This window comes from Varroa destructor, unplaced genomic scaffold, assembly GCF_002443255.2.
Source record: "Varroa destructor unplaced genomic scaffold, Vdes_3.0 BEIS01000005.1, whole genome shotgun sequence".
NCBI classification, from domain to species: domain Eukaryota; kingdom Metazoa; phylum Arthropoda; class Arachnida; order Mesostigmata; family Varroidae; genus Varroa; species Varroa destructor.
In genome coordinates this window covers 16,371,392-16,394,166 of record NW_019211458.1, presented here as the reverse complement: position 1 = coordinate 16,394,166, position 22,775 = coordinate 16,371,392, and the positions used below count along the sequence as shown (strand labels likewise).

At 41.3% G+C, this 22,775-nt stretch overlaps 1 protein-coding gene and 3 long non-coding RNA genes across 11 annotated transcripts in view; 2 read left to right on the top strand and 2 right to left on the bottom strand.

The window, feature by feature from the left end:
* Positions 1–11,526, top strand: part of LOC111251205 (irregular chiasm C-roughest protein-like) — a 55,981-nt gene extending 44,455 nt beyond the window's left edge. For 4 of the 6 annotated variants that reach the window (XM_086991866.1, XM_086991861.1, XM_086991863.1 and 1 more), the window contains 4 exons: positions 2,988–3,138; positions 3,294–3,430; positions 6,300–6,425; positions 7,399–11,526. In XM_086991866.1, coding sequence (XP_086847992.1) covers positions 2,988–3,138; positions 3,294–3,430; positions 6,300–6,425; positions 7,399–7,490 — 506 coding nt within the window. In that variant the 3' untranslated portion in view covers positions 7,491–11,526. The remainder of the gene's footprint in view (positions 1–2,987; positions 3,139–3,293; positions 3,431–6,299; positions 6,426–7,398) is intronic. The other 2 variants (XM_086991864.1, XM_086991865.1) reach the window with 2 other exon arrangements.
* On the bottom strand, positions 7–16,057 carry LOC111251206 (uncharacterized). The gene is made up of 3 exons (XR_002673671.2): positions 15,670–16,057; positions 14,986–15,091; positions 7–1,542 (listed from the first exon to the last, which is right to left on the bottom strand). It is a non-coding gene; the product is annotated as an uncharacterized LOC111251206 (long non-coding RNA).
* Positions 2,831–7,402, bottom strand: LOC147755347 (uncharacterized). Its single transcript, XR_015329532.1, has 3 exons — positions 7,155–7,402; positions 5,139–5,614; positions 2,831–3,090 (listed from the first exon to the last, which is right to left on the bottom strand). It is a non-coding gene; the product is annotated as an uncharacterized LOC147755347 (long non-coding RNA).
* Positions 16,058–16,060: 3 nt separating the features above from the next.
* On the top strand, positions 16,061–21,760 carry LOC147755346 (uncharacterized). 3 transcript variants are annotated; one of them, XR_015329531.1, is made up of 5 exons: positions 16,061–16,250; positions 16,471–16,712; positions 17,300–17,364; positions 19,643–19,791; positions 20,358–21,760. It is a non-coding gene; the product is annotated as an uncharacterized LOC147755346 (long non-coding RNA). The 3 variants fall into 3 exon arrangements; XR_015329530.1 differs by having other exon boundaries at positions 17,281–17,364; XR_015329529.1 differs by lacking the exon at positions 17,300–17,364 and having other exon boundaries at positions 16,068–16,250.
* Positions 21,761–22,775: the final 1,015 nt, after the last annotated feature.

The window sequence follows — 22,775 nt, the reverse complement described above, 5'->3', positions numbered from 1 at the left end:
AGGTGAAATACATGCACGATTAGAGCTATCTTGACACCAATTAGTGAACCGGCCACATTCGCTCGCCGGATTGCCGCTTCTCTTCTCAGAGTTGATTTTAGTACGTTACATAACCAATACTGACCGCATATTTGATCCGATCAAATGGCTATTGGCTCATACTGAGTAGACAGTCATTCGCTAGATAATATATATATACACACATATGCAAATGTGTCAGAGATGAGGAATATATATAGATAAAAAGCAGCGTCTAAGTCGTTCGACCTAATAATAAGATCCGAAACGAAATTCCTCGCGTGTCGCATCATCAGCGATATTCCTAAATGTATTTAATGGCGCTTTAATATTAAATTGTCATGATTAGTGCTGTAAGCGTAAATGCATTTTGATGGTAACTATATGAGGTTGCCTTCCACTTCGTGGATGACTCATTTACGACTCAGGACAAAAATTATATGAAGCCTCTTAAGCTTATATTAGACCAGTTGTGTGTACATTTACGCCTATTTCCGCTTTGTTCTGCGCTTCCTCAAAGGTGCGTTTTCCTCCTTCTTTGACAAGCCTTTCTGCTTCCCTCGTCAGCGACCTGCTGCCTCTTTATCTTTCTTTCAACAGAACCTTTAGTCGTTTGCGCCCGCAAAAGCGCAAGGACAACTGTTGAATCAGATGGTCTCGCCGTTCATTATTCTGCACATGGTTGGAGGGGTCACCGAAGTCTTTCTGATATTTCCCGAGAAGTGCTTTCCTCCATGCTCTACCCCTAGGCCCTATCTCTCTATGATTTCCGCTTGGGTCAAGTTCAGTGAGTCTCGTCTAAGTCTTGTTCCCTGCGCTATTCCTTGTAAGCTGTGGCGACGGTGGGGCTACCGAAAAAGCAACGCCGGTATCGGTGAGAACGATAACGCCTTTGAACATTTTCGTGCTTCTCCTCTTTTTTTGGACATCGTGGTCCTCTTTTTCCACAGTAATCGTGTGCGGCGCAAACCGAAAACTTCAAGGCGTTGAGGACGAGATAGGCCAAGGCAATCGTTTTCCATATTTCTCTTTCACATTTGCGCCTTCAGCTGTTCTTGCCTCGTTTTCTGCTGGAGCTCTTTGCTGGTTCTGTCAATATATCGCCAAATAGTCGAAGTAGACAGAGCCTGAGCGAGTCTTGGCCAAGGCAGCCGCCCGAGAAAAAGCCATGGGTGACAAGGTGGGGGGGGGGGGGTCGTTTCCCCTTAAAACCCCCAAATGTTTCAACATAACGTTTCTATTCGGTGCCGCTCGCGCGCCACCCGCAGATTGAGTTGGTCGAAGGAATGGACTGATGACGCTTGGGATCCGATCCCCTGAGCACGGTCTCGGCAAGCCAGACTCCGATTTTTCTGAGATAGGAGTTGAGTCGACGGCAGTCTCGAGGACTAGTTGACGGTCTTTCCAGAGAAAAACCCTGTCCTGTGAATCTTTGCAGGCAGCTCGATCACTGGAGCTGGTGCTGCTGCAGCGACAGAGGGAAACGCAGTGACCGTGAAATATGAAAAATGAAGAAGCTGTCCCCTGGAAAAGAAGAAAAATAAGATGTGAAATAGATGGAAACCAAGACGGAGGAGCGGCAGGGTGACCGGACGGATCTAGGCGCCTATGAGATACATTACGACATATTCGGCAAACTCCAATGTAGACAGAAGGAGAGAAAATGCATGAAAATTATGGATGCGAATCGTTGTGTAAAGGAGAGCCGAATGTCTAGAGAGGTGGAGGGGTACAAGGATAACTGAACTGCGAATAAAAAAAAAGTGAAGCGTAGTCGACATGTTCCGCACCAGTAAAGGGAAATAAAACAGCGTAACAATGGTCAGTAGATAAACCTGGACGGGGCACTGCAATTAGAATAGTGATCTGCTATTATTCAAGCGGCCCGTAGAACCTATATCGGTACGGGTACCTTTATTCAGCCACATAAGAGTGAGTATGATACGTTTACGCTTATGAAACATGCCCTGTACGCCGTATGCGTTTCTCGGTGCCTTCATAGCTGTTGCAATTATGTTATTATAGTACAAACAGTACCGTGAGACGAATACTTCACGGATTTTCAATGTTCTATCGTCGTTGACGTCCTTGTTTTAACTAGCCCTTCGGTTCCAGGTTCTATATCCAAATGGTATTTTGATATTTCACAATTGATGTAATTTCCATTTCAACAAACTACTTAAACACCGTGTATCCTATCAATTAGACCAGTTGTTATCTGATGTTTGTAGCGATTATCTGTATGATCTTTATTCTGGAAAATAAATTATTTATTTTTAACGACCTGTTTTTCATTTTATTGAAATCTAGGGAGTTTACAATGGTCGCTTTAGTGATACTGCAATGAAAATTGTCGTATCGGGCGTGTACGATGTTTGGGTGGAGTCGTGCTAGTACATTGTGTCAACGCGTTAGTAAGCAGAATGGCCTCAGACACCCACTTTGATGAAAAGGGCATTTAAATCAAAACGTATGCTGTGATCTTCGAAAATACTTACATATTCTGTTTCCCTTCTTTGTGTGTGCGTCTTCATGAAAAACAGTACTCATTATTTTTATACATTGTTGAATTAAAGTGTGTCATTATTACTACAATCATCTGCTTAATTTTGATGAAATACATTAATGTACTATTTTTTTTTCGTAATAGGGGGCCCGGGTAAAAAAAATAACAAGGGTATTTTAGTACATGTGGTGTCGACAGAAGCTAGTAGATTCTGGTTCAAGTTTTAGAAGAGATATTTTCTAACTTCTGGAATACCCTAGTATTACTCAGCTTTAAGGTCACATGAACATTTGAATTACAAAACGATTATAAAGTTTACTAGTTAATGTCAGGATTTTATTATCTTTAAGGCATATCGGCAGAACAAGATACTACCTCATATTGTTGCTAACAAAGATACATCTATAGCCCTATTTGACAAATTTTCTATATGCTTGCTGCTTTGCTTGATTTCGAATTACAGATGTTCCCCTTTGCCGTCCTCACCAGCGAATTGTATATCATGCCCGGGTAGGTGAGACTATTCGTGTGAAGTGTTCGGTCACCTCACATCCCTCATCGGTTTCCTTTCGATGGAAGGTTAATAGCACAACAACCGAAGGACGAGTTGACAGGTTAGTGGTAGCGTAAAATGCAACAATTTGTATTTCTATAGAAAACATTGTGAAAATTACAGTAGACATCAATTCAGGGTTATGCTAAAAGGCAATGCCTCTACCTTACAAAACCTCCCGGTATAATTTCTTGTGTACATTTTCCTATCTGTCAGGTTTACATGGGATGGCACTACGAGTGAAGCAGAGTTTACGCCACGAGATAGTGGCGATTTTGGTACGTTACTTTGCTGGGCCAGGAATCAGCTTGGAGATCAACGAGAACCATGCTCATTCGTCATTGTTGATTTAGGTAAGCGTGAACACGCGTATTTGTCCCTATATCGAGGTTTAGGGGTCGAGTTCTGTCGCAAATTCGCAGTACAACTGGACTACTGAATCAGATAAAGGGAGAGACAGGTTTGCTTGTGTGGTTCAATACGTTTCAGTAAGCGGCAATGTTTGCATAGCTGTTGCTGGAAGTAGGGACTTGCTGCACTCTACGGGAACACAGGGAGTTTGTCATACCAGAGAGATTTAGAGGTGCGGAAATTCTAAAATTAGTCTTGAAGTCTTCGGTATCACTGATACTCTAGATAAAACCGAATATTTTGTAGTAATGGATATGAGCACTAATCAGCTTATGTGTGAGCTATGTAAAGGTGCATAAAAAGAAAATTTCTTTTTATACACTTGTACGTATATATATATATATATAACCTGTGCTGTATAAGCAAATTCTCATAACCACCTCTTTGGTACGGCATCAAAAACTACTATGAAGAAAATTGCGCTCAATATTGTCTTTACACAGCAGCTTTAGTGTGGTATAAATATAGTGCTATTTCAGAGAGGAAAAACTTGAAGTCCCGCTGTGATTACGGTAAAATAGTAACGAATTGCAACTCAATGGACCACAATTAAATGAAGCTTATTAAGTTATTTTATAATTATAACCATAGAGTAGGGTTTAGTGCACCCCTCAACCTGGACTGGCAGTCGAGTTCGAGGATCCTTAGAAGGAAACCGAATGGGCTAATCTGACGGATCGATAAGCATTTCGTGGAAATTTAAATCTTTAGAGACATTGCGCCCATTATAGGTTTGTCAGAGGTAAGCTTTTTGCCACAACTACTGGGGACCGGCATAAAATAGAACACCAATTTGCATATTTGGCTAGAAAAATAAACGTGCACATAGTACGACGCAAATGCTAGGTGCACGTTGTTTGCTTTCGCGCAATTTTTCAACATGAATCCACAAAGTAAAAAGAACGCTTCTTTATAACTATCGGATTATAAAAGACTCAGTTGCGCTCGCTGCTGATCCTTCCACTACCAGCAGTCGCCTCAGCTGTTTGTTACTCACCTCCCAATGAAACGGGAGGTTTATGGTAGTCACTAATGTGACTGCTTTAAGTGCTGACTGATGCAGAAGGAAGGACGGCTGTGGGGTCTGTGTAAGCGATCGAGAATTCTTAAGCCGAGTGCCACCGAATCCGCGCGTGCTGACAGGACTACAGCTGAAAACGGGCTTTTCACTCGTCATAAATCTTTTGTCGCCGGTTGTTTGTCCTTTTGTGGGTAAACGTCAAATAATATGGATTCAAATATTATCCGTAACGTAACGTAACGTAACGTAACGGAAAACTTGCCCCAGGTCGCTTCAAGGACGTTGCCCCGCGTCCTCGTGACACAGCAAGTCTGAGTCCAGATCTAGATCCACTCTTCAGCATTGTCACTTCCAAAATGCGCGATTCCAGGTAAACTGTCAATCGGGACAACTGCCGATGCTAACCGGCGAAGGACGAAGTCGATTCGAAGGCAGTACACGTGTCTTTTTAGATATGTTTACCTTAGGCAAAGATACTAGGTAAAGCAGATTGCACTAGCCGCATGTTTACCTTTAGCTGCGTCGTAACAAATTACATGACTCTTAGCGTAACCTTCTCTCACAGTAACTTCACCTCGTCATCTGGAAACAACAGTTCAGCTAGACCTGCAAAATTAAGTCGAACCCACCTGACTCTTAAAGCACCCTACGTGTCGCACCAGACAAAGAACCAGCCCACCAAGAACGCTTCTCGCTTGCTTCTTGTCGCTGACATGGGGGCGTAACGGGCAGACGCTGGGCTAACGGGAAATTTAATGGGCCTACCCAAGGCCGATCATTATCTGCGGAAGCTATTTTTCTTGGCTAGTCCGACTAGCGATCCGATCACCCATCCATTGACTTCATTACCAGCTCCTCTTTGCTCCCGAGACCGCCGACCCAACACATATATAAGTCGGCAGCGGGACTCGGATCGCAAACATTTTTGATCTCCACACTCTGTACACCTTAACCGTGTGCCTCCCGCGTTGCACGGAGCACTAGTCTTTAAAAACTGCATTGAGGCTTACTCCCAGTGGTCTGCCCTGTAGAGGGTGTTCTTCGGGTCTTGAGAGTTCCGTAAAGAGTCGATGGCCGGTGAGCAACGAAATCGATTTTTGATTCGCTGCAAAACGAGAAGATGGAAAAAGCGAGAGAAAGCAGGGAGGATCAGGCTGAACGTTGGCGTACCGCTATAATGGTGAACCAAAGGTTTCGAACAAGAGCTTATGGGAAAAATTCTTGTCTACGTTCGGTTCGGCGCTATTCAACCGCTCTTCTAACGTCGAAACGGTTACGGTTCATGTTGTCGCTATAGGATGCCGCGTACTGCTGACGCTGCCGAACCTTAAGAACTGACCAATATAGACGCAGCAGGCCAGGGCGCACCAGTGATCGAGCCATAGATTTCTTTAGTCGTTAAATTAAAAACACTGCATACTAGAACGTACGAGCAGGTTCTAGACATGTGTAACCTTACCTTCTTGAAGGTGCGATATTAATGCGTCGTGTATTGTACCCGCGCGATATCAAGTATCAAGAAATCGTTTAAATTAGTAGAAAACATCCACGATAACAGTTTTTTCTTTTAGATTGAGGAAAAATGTGATGCCTTTAGGCCATCAGCTTTCTACTAATAGATAAACATAGAACAAATGCTTTGCCTGCAGCTCTCTTCAAGATTATATATATTCTTGACATTGATAGATGCTCGTTGGGGAGATCAGTGCTTTTGTGTGTATAGGTAATGAACTTCAAACTCAACTTTGGTCCTAACTAGCGGATACATATATATTTCTATTCTAAAATAGGCTCCCCTTGGCTGGCGGACGAGGTAACAATTGCAGCTACGTTGTGTTTAGCTCTCCTATTCGTCATGTTAATTTCGTTTGCAGTCGTATTGCGGAACCGTCGCCGTGACCATGACTATATGCAGGGTAAGTTAGGCAGTAATCGAACGAATATTGGAATTATATTTGATTAGTAAGTAGTCGTTTAGGCACTTAACAGCTTGCGGTATCGTGGCAAGTTCACTCCATTCCGCTAAATAATAGAAGTGTTATTGATCCAATAAGTTGGGTAGAAAATGTTGGCTATGTACCTACAATATATCATCGAAAAAAAATTATGTTCATCTGAGATTGAGAGACAGCTGCTGATCTGATTAGTGTTATACTCTCTATATAATTAATGATTGGCTTATCGGGCTCATTGGGTATTAGACGCTCAAAAGGGCAGCGTTACCTCTGTGTTACCCTTTCTGTCCACAAAAAGGGTAACGCAGAGGAAAAGGGTTTACGTGACACCACAATTAATAGTACAGCTGATATGTGATCGATTTCGGTGTTGATGACTTAAATATAACGATTTTCGTTATCTGTTTTCAACGACAGACCATCTGTTTGACGTAGTCGCAGGGCGTTAGATACGAGTCACGTTGAAAGTTTCCGCTGTGCTAACCCAGAGGAACGTACAAAAACAACGTTATTGCTCTATTGTTCGATCAGGCTGTGTCAGGTGGCCAGGTCCTACCTGCTGCGTTGCTTTGGCTCCAGCAGAAACTGCTGTTTATGCTCAGCGCATTAGGGAATATATTAATAACAGACTAGAGAGATGTTATTGCCGTTGGCTGTTTAGCAGGGATCTGCGCTGTTTCCTATTTTTACCTTTCAGTTATATGGGTTGACGCTGTGCTTTAAATAGCAAATTTCTGGTAGCAGGATCGTTCCGATTCGAATCGTGTTCCTCCGTATATTCTTTTGATCAAGAAGGTACTCCCACAAATGGATATGAAAACAATTCAAAGACAAATTGAAACGCTGACAGTATTTTTCGTACGTTTTCGTCAGAGCAAGCGATAGTAAACGGTGACACAATTCATTAACCACCTACGATGTTTTCGTATTGCAGAGGCGTGCGATTCGGGCCACGGTGGCGTTATCGTGCTGAAGAGTAACGGGTGTAACAATAACCAATTTAATGATCCCGCCTTCCTCACGTGAATGAGCACCTCATCAGTATCCTCAAAAGTATCGTGATACATTGAAATACACAAATGACGAAGGGTTAAAGTTTTTAGCCGTTAGCATTATGCCAAGCAATAATCGTCGGTAATGACGACCGTAGGTCCACTAAAACAACGGAAACCTTCCTACTATATAAGAGAAGGCGGATCATGGCCACAAAAACGGACGCATCTCTTAGCTATATGCTGTTGCTATCCTTGCCAGAACCTAGGGCAAATTGTGAGTATCGTAGCATAAGTGGGATGCCCACCTGTGAGCAAATACATTGGTGCTGATTGTGATTGTGAAGAGCAGGAGACTTTGCCTATGCGGCCAACGAAAAACACAGAATACATGGATGAACGAATGAAATATGGATGAGCTGTGGACCGAGTGAACGTCACTACCTGTACAGTAGAGACAATATCAGTAAATAGAAAAGATGGATAATCATACCAATGATCACGAACTGGGCTCATGTCGAACTGCGCTGGCGTATCAAGGATAAAGAAGAAAGCTGGAAAACAATCGTAGAAAAGGTCCCATCCGTCAAAGTTACACGACGGCCGAAACATAATCGTAGTTGCGCAAACCTCGGTTAGAAAAACACGGGAATTATGCGACACATTATGACGTAATTTGACATCTCATCCGACTCTACTTTAAACGATGTCTTAATCCTATCAGAGTCCCATAATAAGAGAACGTCTTGCCTTTCAATCCACCTACAGTAGTAATATTAATGACCATTTCAAACCCAATCCAAGCAGCATGTGTGGATACGAGCAATGGATTGTATCAAGCGTGTACAGATTGTGTTATGGAAGACTGATTGTTAGCTCTTGAACGGTTAACGATCAAAGCTGCAAGAGCGTAATGCTACTTCTGAATAGGTTTCTATTTCCCATATATCACAAAACAATCAAGATCAAGAAGATTTCAGGAAATGGGACTTTGGTCTTTGTATGTGCGTATATCATACACTGCTCAGCACACTCGTCTTAGAAGTTGTCTAGCGGATTTATATGGAATCACTTAAAAGTTGCCTCTAGTGGCAGGTTAGTGTCATGGCTATCTCATATGTATGTGGATGCAAAAGGTAAAACGCGATGATATTATAATAACATCCTTATTAATATAATTATAAACAAATAATATAGGATACAAAAGTCATAATGTAAGAGTATTGGACGCAAGTATAAAAAGTACGTGAGTCTGAATTTTTGCGTTCTTGCGGTTAGCTTATAATAGTATTATTGACTGCAATCGCTCAATCGGGGTCATCTAGCGCACTCACAAAGAAATGGTGGGTCTTAAACGTAGGTAGTACGAACGGGTCAAACTTTGACGAACGTTACCGGAGAACGATACAATTAATATCAAGATTTACATGAATTAATATACATTGCATGTTGTGTAAAAGTAACAAGACAAAGCTGAAAAAAAGAACAGATAATCCAAACCGGCGACAAACAGCAGCGATTTGATATCATTTACTATGCGAACTTACATTTCTTACACGAAGTACCACAGGACAACTTATAATAGCCAGAATAAGGATGATAAAGTATTTTAGGCTGGAGGTAAATGCTGCGGTGGAGAGTTTCTAGCAGGCAGACGGGCACTTTTGAACGTGTGACAAATCGACTAAATCCTAAAATTTAGGTGCAGGCAAAAAGAAGCGCCATTTTAACTAAATATGCAATCGAGGTACTTCATTCTCATCGTCTCGTGCCAATTGTCAGTCTAACTAAAACGACACGTATGGTATAAGTGAGAAAAGGTCAGCTGGTACCATAGTCACGTACATACAAATGAATTGAACCTTCGATCGAAAAGAAGCAACGCTGAATTTTCAGTCGCCGCATTTACCCTTCTTTACCTACGGCCGTTGTACGTAAATGAGGGTATCTTCTAATCGTTTGTACAGGGAGCAATACGTGTCAGCAATGAAAAACCCAGATTCCTGACGGTGACGACACAAACTGGATGCATAGCATACACGTTGATTACTAGCGAATTTATTAACAATAATAGAAAGGAAATGTTTAGGTACATCTACATAGGAACAATGGTAGCTGACTTCTGATCTGCTTTTCGTGAACAAGGTTAGGATTTCAGCTATTATAATCGTATACCTCACCCATGTACAGCCGCTATACCGGCCAAAGTTTGAGGAATTACGAATACCAAAAAGTCGTTGAGCGGTCGAGAGTGGGGGTGGGTTGAAAGGGACTGGTGTTTAAGGTGGGTTCGATGTCCGACACGATGCGGTAGGAACGTGTTTATCTACTGAGCTGGTGCAGGTTCTTCTTTCGGGTCTGCCCTGGTAAAATGCCTAACGGCAATACGAGAGCTAAATCTCGAAACATAGGGGTTCTAGCTTGAGCGTAAGTACACGGCTCGATTTGTGCTAAGAACGGTCAGCCGCCCGAAGTAGTACCCAGTGACAGCGCTAGCCATATGATTTTTCGACGCGTCGAATCTACATTGAGGACGGGAATGGCTGATAATTGCCGAAATGGCACTATTCGGGTGTGCATAGCTATTATTTTATGCATGATATACATAGTGCTAGATACAGGAGCAATGGACGACAACCAATTGTGGTACACAGTTTAATACCGGGTAAGAGAAAACAGCCTAAATTTGTTTAGTTTTCTGTGAAATCTACTTTAAAGAAGAGTAGATTGAGGAAAGGCAAATAGACGACGCCGGTATATAAATAAATGTATGTAGATGTATTGCAGAGTTGTTCAGTCACAATGAGAAAAACTAACGTAAGGGTCTAACGTTTTAGGTCGTAGGCTTTTGCACGCAATCATCATACGGTAGTCTCACAACATTATCTGTAACGACAGCGGCGCAAAGGAGAGATAGCTCGATGCGTCCACATGTACAAATTCTAATTATATGTATATATATATACATCAATTGATCTGAATCAACTGATTCTGAACATTGCACCGCTACTGATAACTGAAAACGATAAACTAGTAACGAAGAGGAACAATAATCTAAATACATTTACGTAGTTAATCGCGCTGCAGAGTAACAATATCCGCAACTAACGAGTGAAGTAATTGTAGAAAAGCTGACTGCTTATCTTCAAGTTGTTGAAGACCTAAAGATGAGATCTTCAGAAACGAGTATACAAACATTCGATTGATTCACATGTAGTATATACCCTTATATCTATTGATGTTTTGTAGGTATGTCTGAATTGGCTTCCAGTTTTCCGACCGAGTCACTAATGATGTTAAGCAGAAGAAATTTAGCACAATTCATATCGACAGGGCAGATTTTATTCGACATTTAAAGTACCGCTAATCACTTACGGGTCTCCGTAAACGGTTATATAAAGAAAAAAAAAAAGAAAGAAAGAAAAAAAATAGGAATTAGGTTCTTGGAGAGACGTCGCTGTCTAAGCCTCGCCAACACTGCTCCACCCCGTTACTGGACCCACTTATAAGCCTATACATGCATATAAGTACTAATCACTAATTATACAAAAAGAATGTTCAGGGTCTTTTCAAAAAAAAAAAAACAAAAATAAAGGAGTGACAAAAAAGATACTATTGCCAAGACGACAGTCGGTTAGCAGAGCTACATCACGAGATATTGGCGAAGAAAAACAGAAGGTCAACAACGAACGTAATTCGAAATTATTCATTGAATCAATAACACATTAACTGTGTAGTGATATAAGCACACAATTGAAGATGGCAGCAGAACGAAAAATAACGTCGGATTAACAATTCTCTCTCTCGCATTGGTCTTTCCCTCGCTTTTGTACTGAACACATCCATCAACGATAGCCAATTGATCAACGGAGCGAAAACGTATAGTTCTCGTTTTATCGTATCATAAACTAAAACCGGCCGTATCGAGGAAGACAAATTTATTACCCCCCACTGTAAATCCGGACAGCGAGAGAAAAGAGAAGGCGAGGCGCAAAGAACACCAGAAGAACAACGCAAGTTGGACACGCGAAGAAAGCTAAAACGAAGGTTCAATAAACTATCGTATATAACGACTGCCTTATTTTTTCTTATATAGTGTAAACTTCACTACAGTAAAATGCCGTTAGTTAAAGCCGTTAGTTGTATTTTTATTGTCGGCGTCCTAGTAATACGTATTTATTGATTAGTGGATTAAGTTTTTTTCGTTTAGCTATTAGTAAGCCTGAAATTAGCGCCTAAAGTATAATATTACTGTGCCATTTGCATAAACGCAATGTATGATATATGGACCGTGTATCACTAGCTACCTGAATAATTGACTGCTTAAGTTTAAGTACCATTTGGACGATCGATGCGCGACGGAATTGGATCAAAAGACGCTTTTTTTCGACCGTTTCAGCCCAGCAAAATAAACGCTTCCTCAGGTTTTTTTTTTCTTAAGATCCAGTGAGACGTAACCCTGTTCGGAGTTTATCTTGCGGGGCTGTAGTATGCTTCTACTAGTCTTGTTAGTTCGTGGCGTAGCAATGGCCATAATATATCTTCGTACCGGAGATTTTGGTTATGTACTAAAAGAAAAACTCTGAAAAAGACTTGAATGCCTATCAGTCATCATTACAAAATAGTACAAGTACGCCCCAGTTTTATTGACACCCATTTAGTTGATCAAGATTGTATTTGTGATAGATATTAATCATGACTCTTATTCGCAATTGTTCAAAGAGCCTATAAAACTAAACCAATGAATACACAGATCAACGTTAAACGAAGCGTAACAAGAGCGTATTACTAAAACGATATGGCCTATTGGAATTGGCGGCTACATTTGAAAGCAACAGAAGAAGAATTTGCATACTTTGTAGATGATAGAAGTTCGAAAAATGTGAAGATCTTCAACAAAACTTTGCCCACAAAAACTACCCGAATTCTGTTCGCTATTCAAATAATCGTTGCTCGCATTGCTTACATTATACATTGTTGCCTAACCCCCTCCAGTGATTATATTGTAAGGAACAAATTAGCCTATTGTGGTAAGTTGTCTTCTCGGTTAAGCGTTTAATGTAACTAATGAGAATATCTGCAAGGGCTCCTGCCGAGATGGATGATTTCTCTGCTTCATTCATCACTCATGCTTCGAACAAGCAAATCTGGGCGTTGAGGTCTAAAGTGCTGATGCCGTTACTAACATTGTCACAACGGCGCCGGCTTTGAAAAAGCGGAAGCTGGTGTAACCTATTTTTCGATTACTGTAGGAACATGGCGACACTCCTCGCTCAAAGACGTTGTATATTGAAACAGAAAGTCAAAGTATAAAGAGCTCTGGCCTTTTTGGAGCAAGTCATTAACTACGTAAAATGAAAAAAATTATACTTCGGCCTTGCCTGAAAGATAAAACGCACAGCGAACTTTGGCCAGCACGGGATCAGTTAAAATAATGCTTGTTTTACTAGTGAAAATGTGGACCAATCATGCAATTTTCTCCTTATTGCAACCATATGTTTTTCCCTTAGCAGAGGAGAAATGGATTTGTATGTCTATTGAGCGGAATCGTCCTTCTTAGTAACAGTATCCTTGGCAGAGGTTAGTATCAACTAGACTAGGGATAGCCAACTGGCCCGGCGATAGCTTAGTTGCCTCGTAACGTTTGTCCGTTTTGGTCTAGGTTCGAACCTACAGGGCATAGGCAGGCTTCATTTCGTGACTGCTGGGAGCCAGCCAGCCAGCCAACCAACCGTCTGATGGAATACTAAATGGCGGAACCGGATGTCAAATTCGAAATATAGAGCACTAGGGATACCAAATTGTCTTTTACCAATCTTATTAGTGCTGCCCACTGGCACAGTACGTGTTCGCGGTAGCCAATTGACCCTTATAAAATTTCCGTTATGCGGAAACTTTGTCATTAAACAGAAATCTTCTAGTAATTATTCGTTATCTACATGTGGACTAAGAGAGTCGTTAAATACTTCCATTTATTCTAGCTGCCGCATCGATTTTTTTTATTTTCAATACAATTTTTCCATTCGACCTAATGTATGCAGGCAAAATTATCATGCTTGTATCCCATGGCCGTCTAATCTGCGTGTAAATGTTTGCGTTTCTTCGTATATTAGGTCTGGCTGGGTCGGCTTTGTTCCTGGTCGAGTTTCCAGTGCGCAAACATTAGATCGGATAAAAGCTGAACGAGTACAACTACCGCGATCGATTGCTCCGCTCTCCAGGGTAATGCCGCAAGCACGCTGTTTTCTTTGGAGAAAGACATCCGTGCACCGAGGGAGTTTTCGGTCACAGACTTAAATTGAACTGAGTGGGGCGTACCGCCGGGATCAGGCCCTTGGCTCCGTCCCTCGACCACCGCCAGCCAACGGAATATTACTGCTGTAATATTCTATATAGTTGCCATTTGTGGACATCCCTATATTTCGGGGCTATCGGGCTCCGTTTCGCCAGACGAAAATGTCGAATATACAACTAACAGTCAGTAGACTAGACAGATACGCAAAATGGGGTTTGTACCATATCATCTATTCGACCTACCGAATCCAACATATCAGTCGGCGAACCATGGTACGTTTATCGGAACAGATTGCCGGCGGTAGAGAGACAGTCTTATTTCCTTAGGTTTGATCTGACCCTTCCGATGTGGATGAGAATCAACGTGTATATTTTTACGCCTGTCACAAGACAGAAGTCCTTTAAATTGAAAATATACAAGAGCTTAAAAAGTGTGCTTTTCCTCAGTTGAAATTGAGGACAGCGACGAGGGGTTGCGTCGATTTCGATACGACCGATGCAACGGCTGGCATCCCGTGATGTGTCCTAAGCACATAATAGTATCTATTCTACGATACCAATGATCCCTTTCCGAATGATTGCTCAGTAGGTTTTTCGCTTTAACAGCAAATTAACTAAATGCATTGACATGAGATTGAAGTTTTCTATGTGATGGAGTTTCAATGTTCAATTATATATCCGTATATAATATATCCGTAAAGTCGTTGTCTCATTAATTGTGATTCAAATGTTATGACGACGGGTATCTTGCCAACTATGTAAACAGCTGAGAAAATTGTGCTGACTAACGCTAGATATTTTGGAAAAGATTTAAATCCTTTCACACAGCCTACCGATCACTTCTTGACGGATCACCCTGTCGCCTTTTTTAACGCACTGTGGTCGGGCTCCGTTTCATTGCAACACCCTGCTACTTAACTCTATTACGGTTAATAATCTACTGCCTACTTTTGCTTCCCTTATTACTATGAATATTCCATGGAAAAAATATCATTTCCACACGTTCATGCTACTAACTTTGCCATCGTTAAAAGCTATACCACCACGCTAACATGATCGTAGTTCCAGTATAGCCAATGAAGGCTTCTGAGGACGACGAAGGGTGTGAACGTAAGCCTTTCTTTCCCTGTTTGAACTTTGTCAAAGCTTGCCAACGGGGATTAGGTTAAGACTTGCACAATAGCAGTTGAGATGGAGCCGACCACCGGTAGACATCAAAAGCGAATCGTACTCACCTTTGGGAAAGCGCCAAAACTGCCTGTTAGGTCCTATAGAAATCAGGCTCTTTGATGTCCTTCTTTGAAGCCACAACACACGCGATTACAGGCACATACACATTTACTAAAACGCAAGCACTGAGTTTAACTGCCTGTCGTAAATTCTTACGTATTCATATTTGGGAGACGACAAAATTTGGTCGCGACAGTGAAGCTTGAGCCTGACAATCCTATTGACCGAAGATTACCTATTCATTGTGACGAACAAATTTGACCAGTTTCACTAGCTACCAATAAATAACCACACAGAACTCCGAACGGGACTCTCGAGTAGTGAACGCTTCCGCAGCAGCGGAATCAAATCCCAGTACAAAAAAGAGGGTAGAGACGAAAAAAAGGATAACTTTTTTAAAGGCCCAACTCGAAAATAAACTTTAGAAGACCTCATATGGTTCGCTTCCGCCGGCCTTTGAGTGTCCGCTTGCCACTAGGCCAGTCTCGCTGTCAAAGTAGAGGCTTACCTACAAGAAACTTTTAGCACTCGCCTGTTTTAGGTACTTTTTAAATTTAGATTTCAATAGTGCGATTTCTGAGAGATCTATCCACGTACATTAAACGGCACGGCGAAAGCCGGCTAAACGTAAGTGTGTAAAGAATAAATGCTAAATAAATACATACGAACGAACCACAAGTTATACATACGGATAATATCGCTCTCTCAAACAGTCGTTTCATTCTATTCCGTCGAGGGGATCGTTGCGCTGTACATCGCACAACTTCCTCAACTGTTCGCTGGCTCGCTTACTTTTTTGTTTTCCTCCTCTGCCTCAGTCCCGTCAATGCGCCCCTTCCACACGTTTATCACTCTTCGGGGAGCAGGCCGAGTCGAAATGCAGCGTTCCTAGTATCCATCGGCCTAGTACAGCGTCAGTACAACGTTACATTGCATATATCCTCTACTTGAACTCAAGGGGAGAGTTCGAACGAAAAGGCCGCGCTGGCCTGTCGGTTTGTGATGCGTTCCACTTCCGGCTTGGCCGACTTTCCGCGCGGCTGCTCTACAGTTACAGATACTTGTCAAGGGTACGGTGAACGAACCAGACAGGAGTGAGAGTGTATTTGTTAGCGCTTGGTTGCATCCTGCTGTTGTTGCGGTCGTTCTTAGTAGGCAGTAGGGAACAGTAGACGTCTAGGCTAATGTTGATGTCGCAGTTTTGCTGGCCCAGACGCCGTTGCGTCGAGGAGGGTCGGTCCATAGTTGTTGTGGGATTTCGCCAGAATCGGTAGTAAGGCTTTTTTGTGGTCGGCGATAAATGCGCCGACGACGCATCTATCGCCTCTCAACCGTCGTACCGCTTTTTCAAACCATATTGTTTTGCTTGGTGGTTATCAAGTCTCTGCCTGGTTCCTATTGCCTGAAGCCTCTATCGACATGGCCACGTTCCCTTGTAGCTCTTGCTTCAGTCTAACATTGTTCTGACACTCGTGTTGTTCTTATTTCAGTGGTGGCATATTGTGGCAGTCCTGTAGCAATGGTGTTCGTTGCTTGTGGTGATTGTGAGGTGGCACCGAGCTGGGACAAAATAAGGAACAATCTTGAGAGTCTGATGAAGGAATAAACGAGTCGATAAAGAGAGAAAAGTAAGATGAGGATCACGAATGATACAAACGGAGGCGAAGGCGATAAGGTTGAGCGACACAAAACACGGAAAAAATTTCGTGAAAACGGTGTTGTTGAGAAAATGGTAAATAATAATACTAGAAGTTGATACAATAAGTGATTCCTTACTGACTATACTCACCGTAAGTTACTTTGTGTGTTGCTTTTGCAATACGAAGTGACAATAATTGATATTTATTCAACAGCTGTGATATTTTTTAGGAGTTTAGAAGGAACGTAACTAGTTTAAGCAGTTCTCTACTTAATGTAAATTACAAGATTCAGATCGTTATCTGCTCCTTCAGACATTTTGGGAAGAGCTTCACGTGCAATTATTGCTATTTTGTCGACCCGTAAATATCTACCTATTTAAAACGTTATAGATATATTTTTGGACTAACCACAAAACTAAATATTTTTAAAAGTTCTTGTCCAGAAAATCGCAAAATATTGTTAATGGCTGGCGGGACTTGAAGCAACGTTTTCTTTCTTCAAAGTGAACCTGCTTGCTTAGAATCTACAGTTCTAGCCATAATATATTTACAGAAATAGAAAATGATTTTCTTCTCGAAAGAAGATTTCCTCAAACAAGCTTTCAAAAAAACATAGTCCTCTACATAGTTAAAAACCTTACCAGAAATTTTTGTGCATAGTTGATTCTCAATTGTCCAGGTTACGTCACGCCTCGAAACTAGCGTGTGGCACTGAACTAAGCACTCGCTACGGAGAAATCTGCAGTAAGTAAGCAGGAAAAGGTATAATATCTACCGCTTCTTCGAATGCTCAAAACTTATTATTTAGATACGTTGACGCCAGCTTGCTGTTGCTCGATTCGAATCTACGCTCATATATTCCTAATACTAATTGGTATACACATTGTCACTGTGTTTTAACAAACAATTCTTTAACTCACTGTAACATAGTACAGCTGGAATAATTTCGAATTGGAAATTGTTCTTTTGGATATTTTTCGTAACTGAGCCGAAAAGTGACGCTTTTAATCATCGTTATTGCATCTGGATAACTTTTTTCCCTATAAGCGGTTTTCGAACAAAATACTGTATAAAATGGTTCTAGATTGCGTCAAAGCCTCTCTACAGTTGGCAATCACACTCGGCTTACTTATATCAAATTGATCGTTAGTTTTGTTGAGCCCGTCTGTCCGCCGAGATGGTAGCAGCCAGTTGGCATATCCCAAGCCACCCCACCCAATCTCATTCTGATTCCTGTTACGTGTCTTCCCTCAAGTTCTTCTTCTAAACCTGCAAATTTATCAAGTTAGCCGAGATAGAATTCAGTGATGCGAGGAAGCGATTTCCTACCCTCGGCACCGTTCTGTGTCCCAGCTAGGCTCAAATCACCACAATTATGGACATTACATTGTTTCAGTTATACACTGCTTTACGAGGTAATAATAGCTGGACAATTCGTCAGTGAACTATGTATTTTTTCTTTTATTTTCTTACTGCTCAGAGTCGTCATGAACCCACTGACCAGTAGACAGTCAGCTTTTATTTGAACGATGCGAAACAGTGCACTCGTGGACCGAACGAACACACTACAGAACAACGAAGCCTTGAAGATCATTACGTAAAATCGAATGGAGAGCTGGCTTCCTTATCAAAACGATTTCAAACAACAGAAATTCGAAGTCGCATTTAGAGGCCCAATAATCTTTCGACGTAAATGTAGGAAAAAATGTCTTTGACGGTTCTTATATTCGAAAGGAAACAAGAGTAGCTTTCTCTGAGATCTTTCACCCGTACCAGCTACCCTGTCCGATATGCCTTTCAGATTTCCACTTTGCCTGGAGCACCTTGATCAAAGCTAGAAATAAAAAGGAAAGATACTTTATATTTATAAACATGACAATTGGGATAAAGAACACCTGGTCAATTAACAAAAACAGCAAAAATTTAGAGATGCATGCGTTAAACTTGATATTATACGTTAAACTAAGTCTTCAACTTGAGATTGCGTCACCACAGAGCCTTTGTTATGCAAGTTCCCCGAAAGAAATTCCCCTGCTATTCGTATTGTCCTAGCTTTTGGCAGGCCAAACATATGTACCTGTGACATTCGATATGCCTGATCTGTAAAAACGAGATTATGATTTTTCTTTTAAATGTTTTACTTTTACAAATCAGCTTCATGCCAAGGCTTTCGTGTTTAGTTTCCAAAACCGTACATTGCTATTATCAATGTATAACCATACAAATGGTCCATAGTATAGTAGCAGTATGTTTGTAGGATGAAAACATTGTCCATGATGACGAATTCCATACCTGCATTAATCATTATAAAATTTTCCATACGAACAGGAGGGCTTGCGTGGATCACATATGTACAACCCTACCGTATAGATATGAACAGCTTCATCAGGTACCTCTAAGACAGCAGAACTTCTCATACGTAGAATGAAAAAAAACTATGCCTCGGATAAATTGACGCTAGCAAATTCTAGCTTTGAAATAAGTACAAGTTGAACTGTAATCCAGAGACAAGAAATTGTCACTATCAATACCAATTCAGCGGTAAAAGAAATCGCGTTGACTAGAAGAACACTTCGCAGTTTCTTCCCGCAAACCGTTATGTACGGAGCCAGTACACTCTACTGCGCACACGGCTAACTCCCAAATGATAAATACATAGAATCGCTAATTGCTTAATTGGAAGGTTTCAATCGTAGCTCATTACTTCTACTTGCACTTCAAAAATTAATACATTTTTGATGTTAATATATTTCTTTATTATTTACTCCTTCAGTCATTATTGTTTATATATTTTCGTTTATATGATTATGTTTGTATAAATAAGTCTACAAAATCATCTATTTTTGGGTATAGTTTCCAGATCTTCTCCCATTAGAAACCTCGCAGTGGGTCTTGCTGGACTCACCTGGGCTTTCTTCAACAGACCTTCGAAACAGCATGACAGCCATACAAATAGCTATCAGTATTAATAGTATCTCATTTTCTTTAAACCCGTATTTTTTCTTTATTCTTTATTTTCCAGATGATTAACATGTATTGATTATTTTCTTCAACGCTAAAGTTTGAACCATCGCGGCAACATGCTCGATAGTTATGGCTGGCATGGTGACGCGCTCAAACAGATACGCATCAGCAGCCGCTACATCGTTTTCTAACAATATATTACCAACGGTACGTTGATCCGCCGAGGTCTATCCTTTAGCTGCAACTCTCGTTTTTTCAATTTAGAAACGCCTGCTTGTCTCCACAATCATCCTGGCTTCAAGTAATCCTCGGATTTCTCTATATATATATATATATATATATATATATACATAGATGTATATATATAGATACATCCATGTATACATTTATATACAGATACATATACAGCAGTAGGAGAAGTAAGTCGCGCGCGTTGACGAACCCTTTCTCCATGGATTTCTGTTGACGTTGGTTAACCTTGAGCGACCGCCACATTCGGTCGAGCGCCCTATATTACTACGCCGTTTCCAACGAACGTCTTCTGGAGGTTTGTGGTTCCTGGATTCTCGATGGCCATTGCCTTCTTTCCTCGTTCGTTTTGACCGTTCGGTTTCTCTCGCTTCGTCTTGTCTCGCACTGGTGGGAGACCCAGCGAACCGCTCCGTTAGCCATCTTCCATCCTCCGTCAAACGTTACTTAATCAAAAGTTTGGCTTCCGCCTCACGATCTCAATAACCGTTTCCCCCACCATCTCTCCCTTTTCCTCTCTGCAGATTCTCGCCGTCTTTTTTGCCGCACAGCAACGCCAGTACCTCTCTGCCCCCTCAAGGGTCGAGTCTGACAGTGTATACAACGCTCAGTCTTCATCGTGAACTCTCCCTGATCACGTTGTGGGCTCTGTGATGTGAGCGGTGAGATAGGTTTGCTCGGCAGGTAGTGTAGCAGCGGCGGCCCCAGACCTCTTCATACCGCATTTCGGAAACAGTAACATCCGGCTGCTGGCAACTCGTCTAGCCATAGTACTAGTCAATGTTACGATTAAGCTAAGTTGATGCCCGTTCAAACCTATACGGATTGTTCATGTTTATCGAGATGTCCATATAAACATTTCTGAATGCTGTTAACCCGACGATGACAAGGCTGCACCGACGAGTCACAACCTTCGAGAGAATATATAAATGGCTTCATGATCCAATCTCTAGGTGATTTGCTGGCAGCAAAAGTCCATCTAAACAGACTCATATATCCGCTAAATTTTAGAGATTATATCTGAAATTAATTAGTTAATTAATCTATGGTAGTTATCAATCAGTTCTCTCAGTTTGGTGTATGACTTTAAAAAAAAAGTGTCAGTATTCAATCCAATAAAACTGTAAGTAGGCATTATTCAATGTGAGAAACAACGGCTAAGTTTATGAAACAGTCAGCACGAAACTTCAGAACCTGTTAAGAAGAAATCGTCCGCAGAAAGTACATTCGGTCAACGAAACTTAACGAATGTCGATTGCTTCGCTGTGTTCAATAGTTATGAACTGCTTTAAATAGGGAAGTTGTCTCATCCTGAAAGCTGCTGTTGCCTGTCTGATCGGGAAGGCTCCCAACTGGTAAAAGAAGATTTAACATAAGTTAGAATTTTAACTTAACTCGGTCGAGTAGTTTCCCATAGATTGGGAGTCCATTTTTCCTGTGGCTAACATAGTTCGTGCACCTCATTTTAGATCTGTGTTTGCCTTACTGGTACAGTCTTGTTTTTCGTTGGCACTCTCAGTGCTTTTTTGCTTTATGTGAAGAAGTACCTGAAATCACCTCTTTCATGTAGAACATCGAAGACCTGCCCGCACTAAGAGTTCAGCTGGAGTATGTCTTGCTGGGTTTATCTGGGGGTTTTTGCCAACAAGCCTATGGAACGCCACGGCAACCACACACGCGGCTGTCCATCTTGATGATAATTCCCATATTCCCATTAGATCCGTTCTTTGAATGTGGTAATTTCGTACTGGCTAAAAAACAGCCAAACACGTAAATCAAATCCCCTTTTATTGGATTCTAAAGTCAATTTCGAGAGTTCTAAAATGTTTAGCTACAGGAAGTTATGTTCACTACACCCTAACAAAGCCTATATAAAATATATTGCCTATTTTATATAAATAAACATATGTTTCATTCTTGATTTTGACTGGTGTGATTTAATTGTGTTGCTGTGTATGCATACTTAGCATTTTTTTGTTTTATTTGAGCTTAGTTTATGCGTAAGCGAGATGACGTAAAACCGTATAGTCTTACGTATTTAGTATATGAGAGACATTATTTCTCCTGGCTATTTCATTGTTCTTTCTTTTTTTACATAGTTAAGGCCGACACCCAATCGTCATAAAAACACAATCATAATTACAACTGTTATTATAATCGCAAAGTAGTTCCCACCGGACAACATAATAACGGCAGTCAATAACAGTCTACAATATCAGGCACAATAATAGGAAACATTGCTAATAAAAATGTTTCGTTTAATGATGACTGTGATCTATTTTTCCAGCTATCCATAAGACCTTTTTTAGGTGTTCCGCCTCCTTGCGGTAACTGGAACATAGGCCTCTAACGCCAAAGTTCCTGTTGTATTTAATCGAATCTGTCTTTTTTTTGGGCGATGACCTTTCGTGACCTGAGACGCTGCCACGCGTTAAACGCAGAATTTACCAATAACATGTTCCATTTGTTGCCATAGATGTATTCTATTGCTATACAGATGTGTACTTGCATATGGACATAGGCCGTAATTAACAGTACAGGCCTTACAATCTATTGGAGATGTAGAAATGCCCCTTTGATTACCTGGAATCGATTAAAAGTGCTCGAACGAATTAGACATTATCATGGCGAATGCGAATTATGTATAGTGTACAAGCTTTATTCAGACTGGCCAGCTGGGCGTAGACATCTTAGGCTAGAAGCCAGCCGTCTGAAGCGATGCTCTACTAAGGCAGTATGGAACATATATTTAGCTGGGGCACATCAGGGGCCTACAGTGGAAAACATTTGTGTAGCAAAGAAAATGAAACACGGTAGTCTCATCCATAAAGTAGACAGTACAATCCAGTGGAAATTTTCTAATTCGTCAGTAAACACTCGAGCGAGTCTTTTAATGCTTCTTCGAAAAACCATGCTAGTAGAGTCTCTTGCAACCTGAGAGT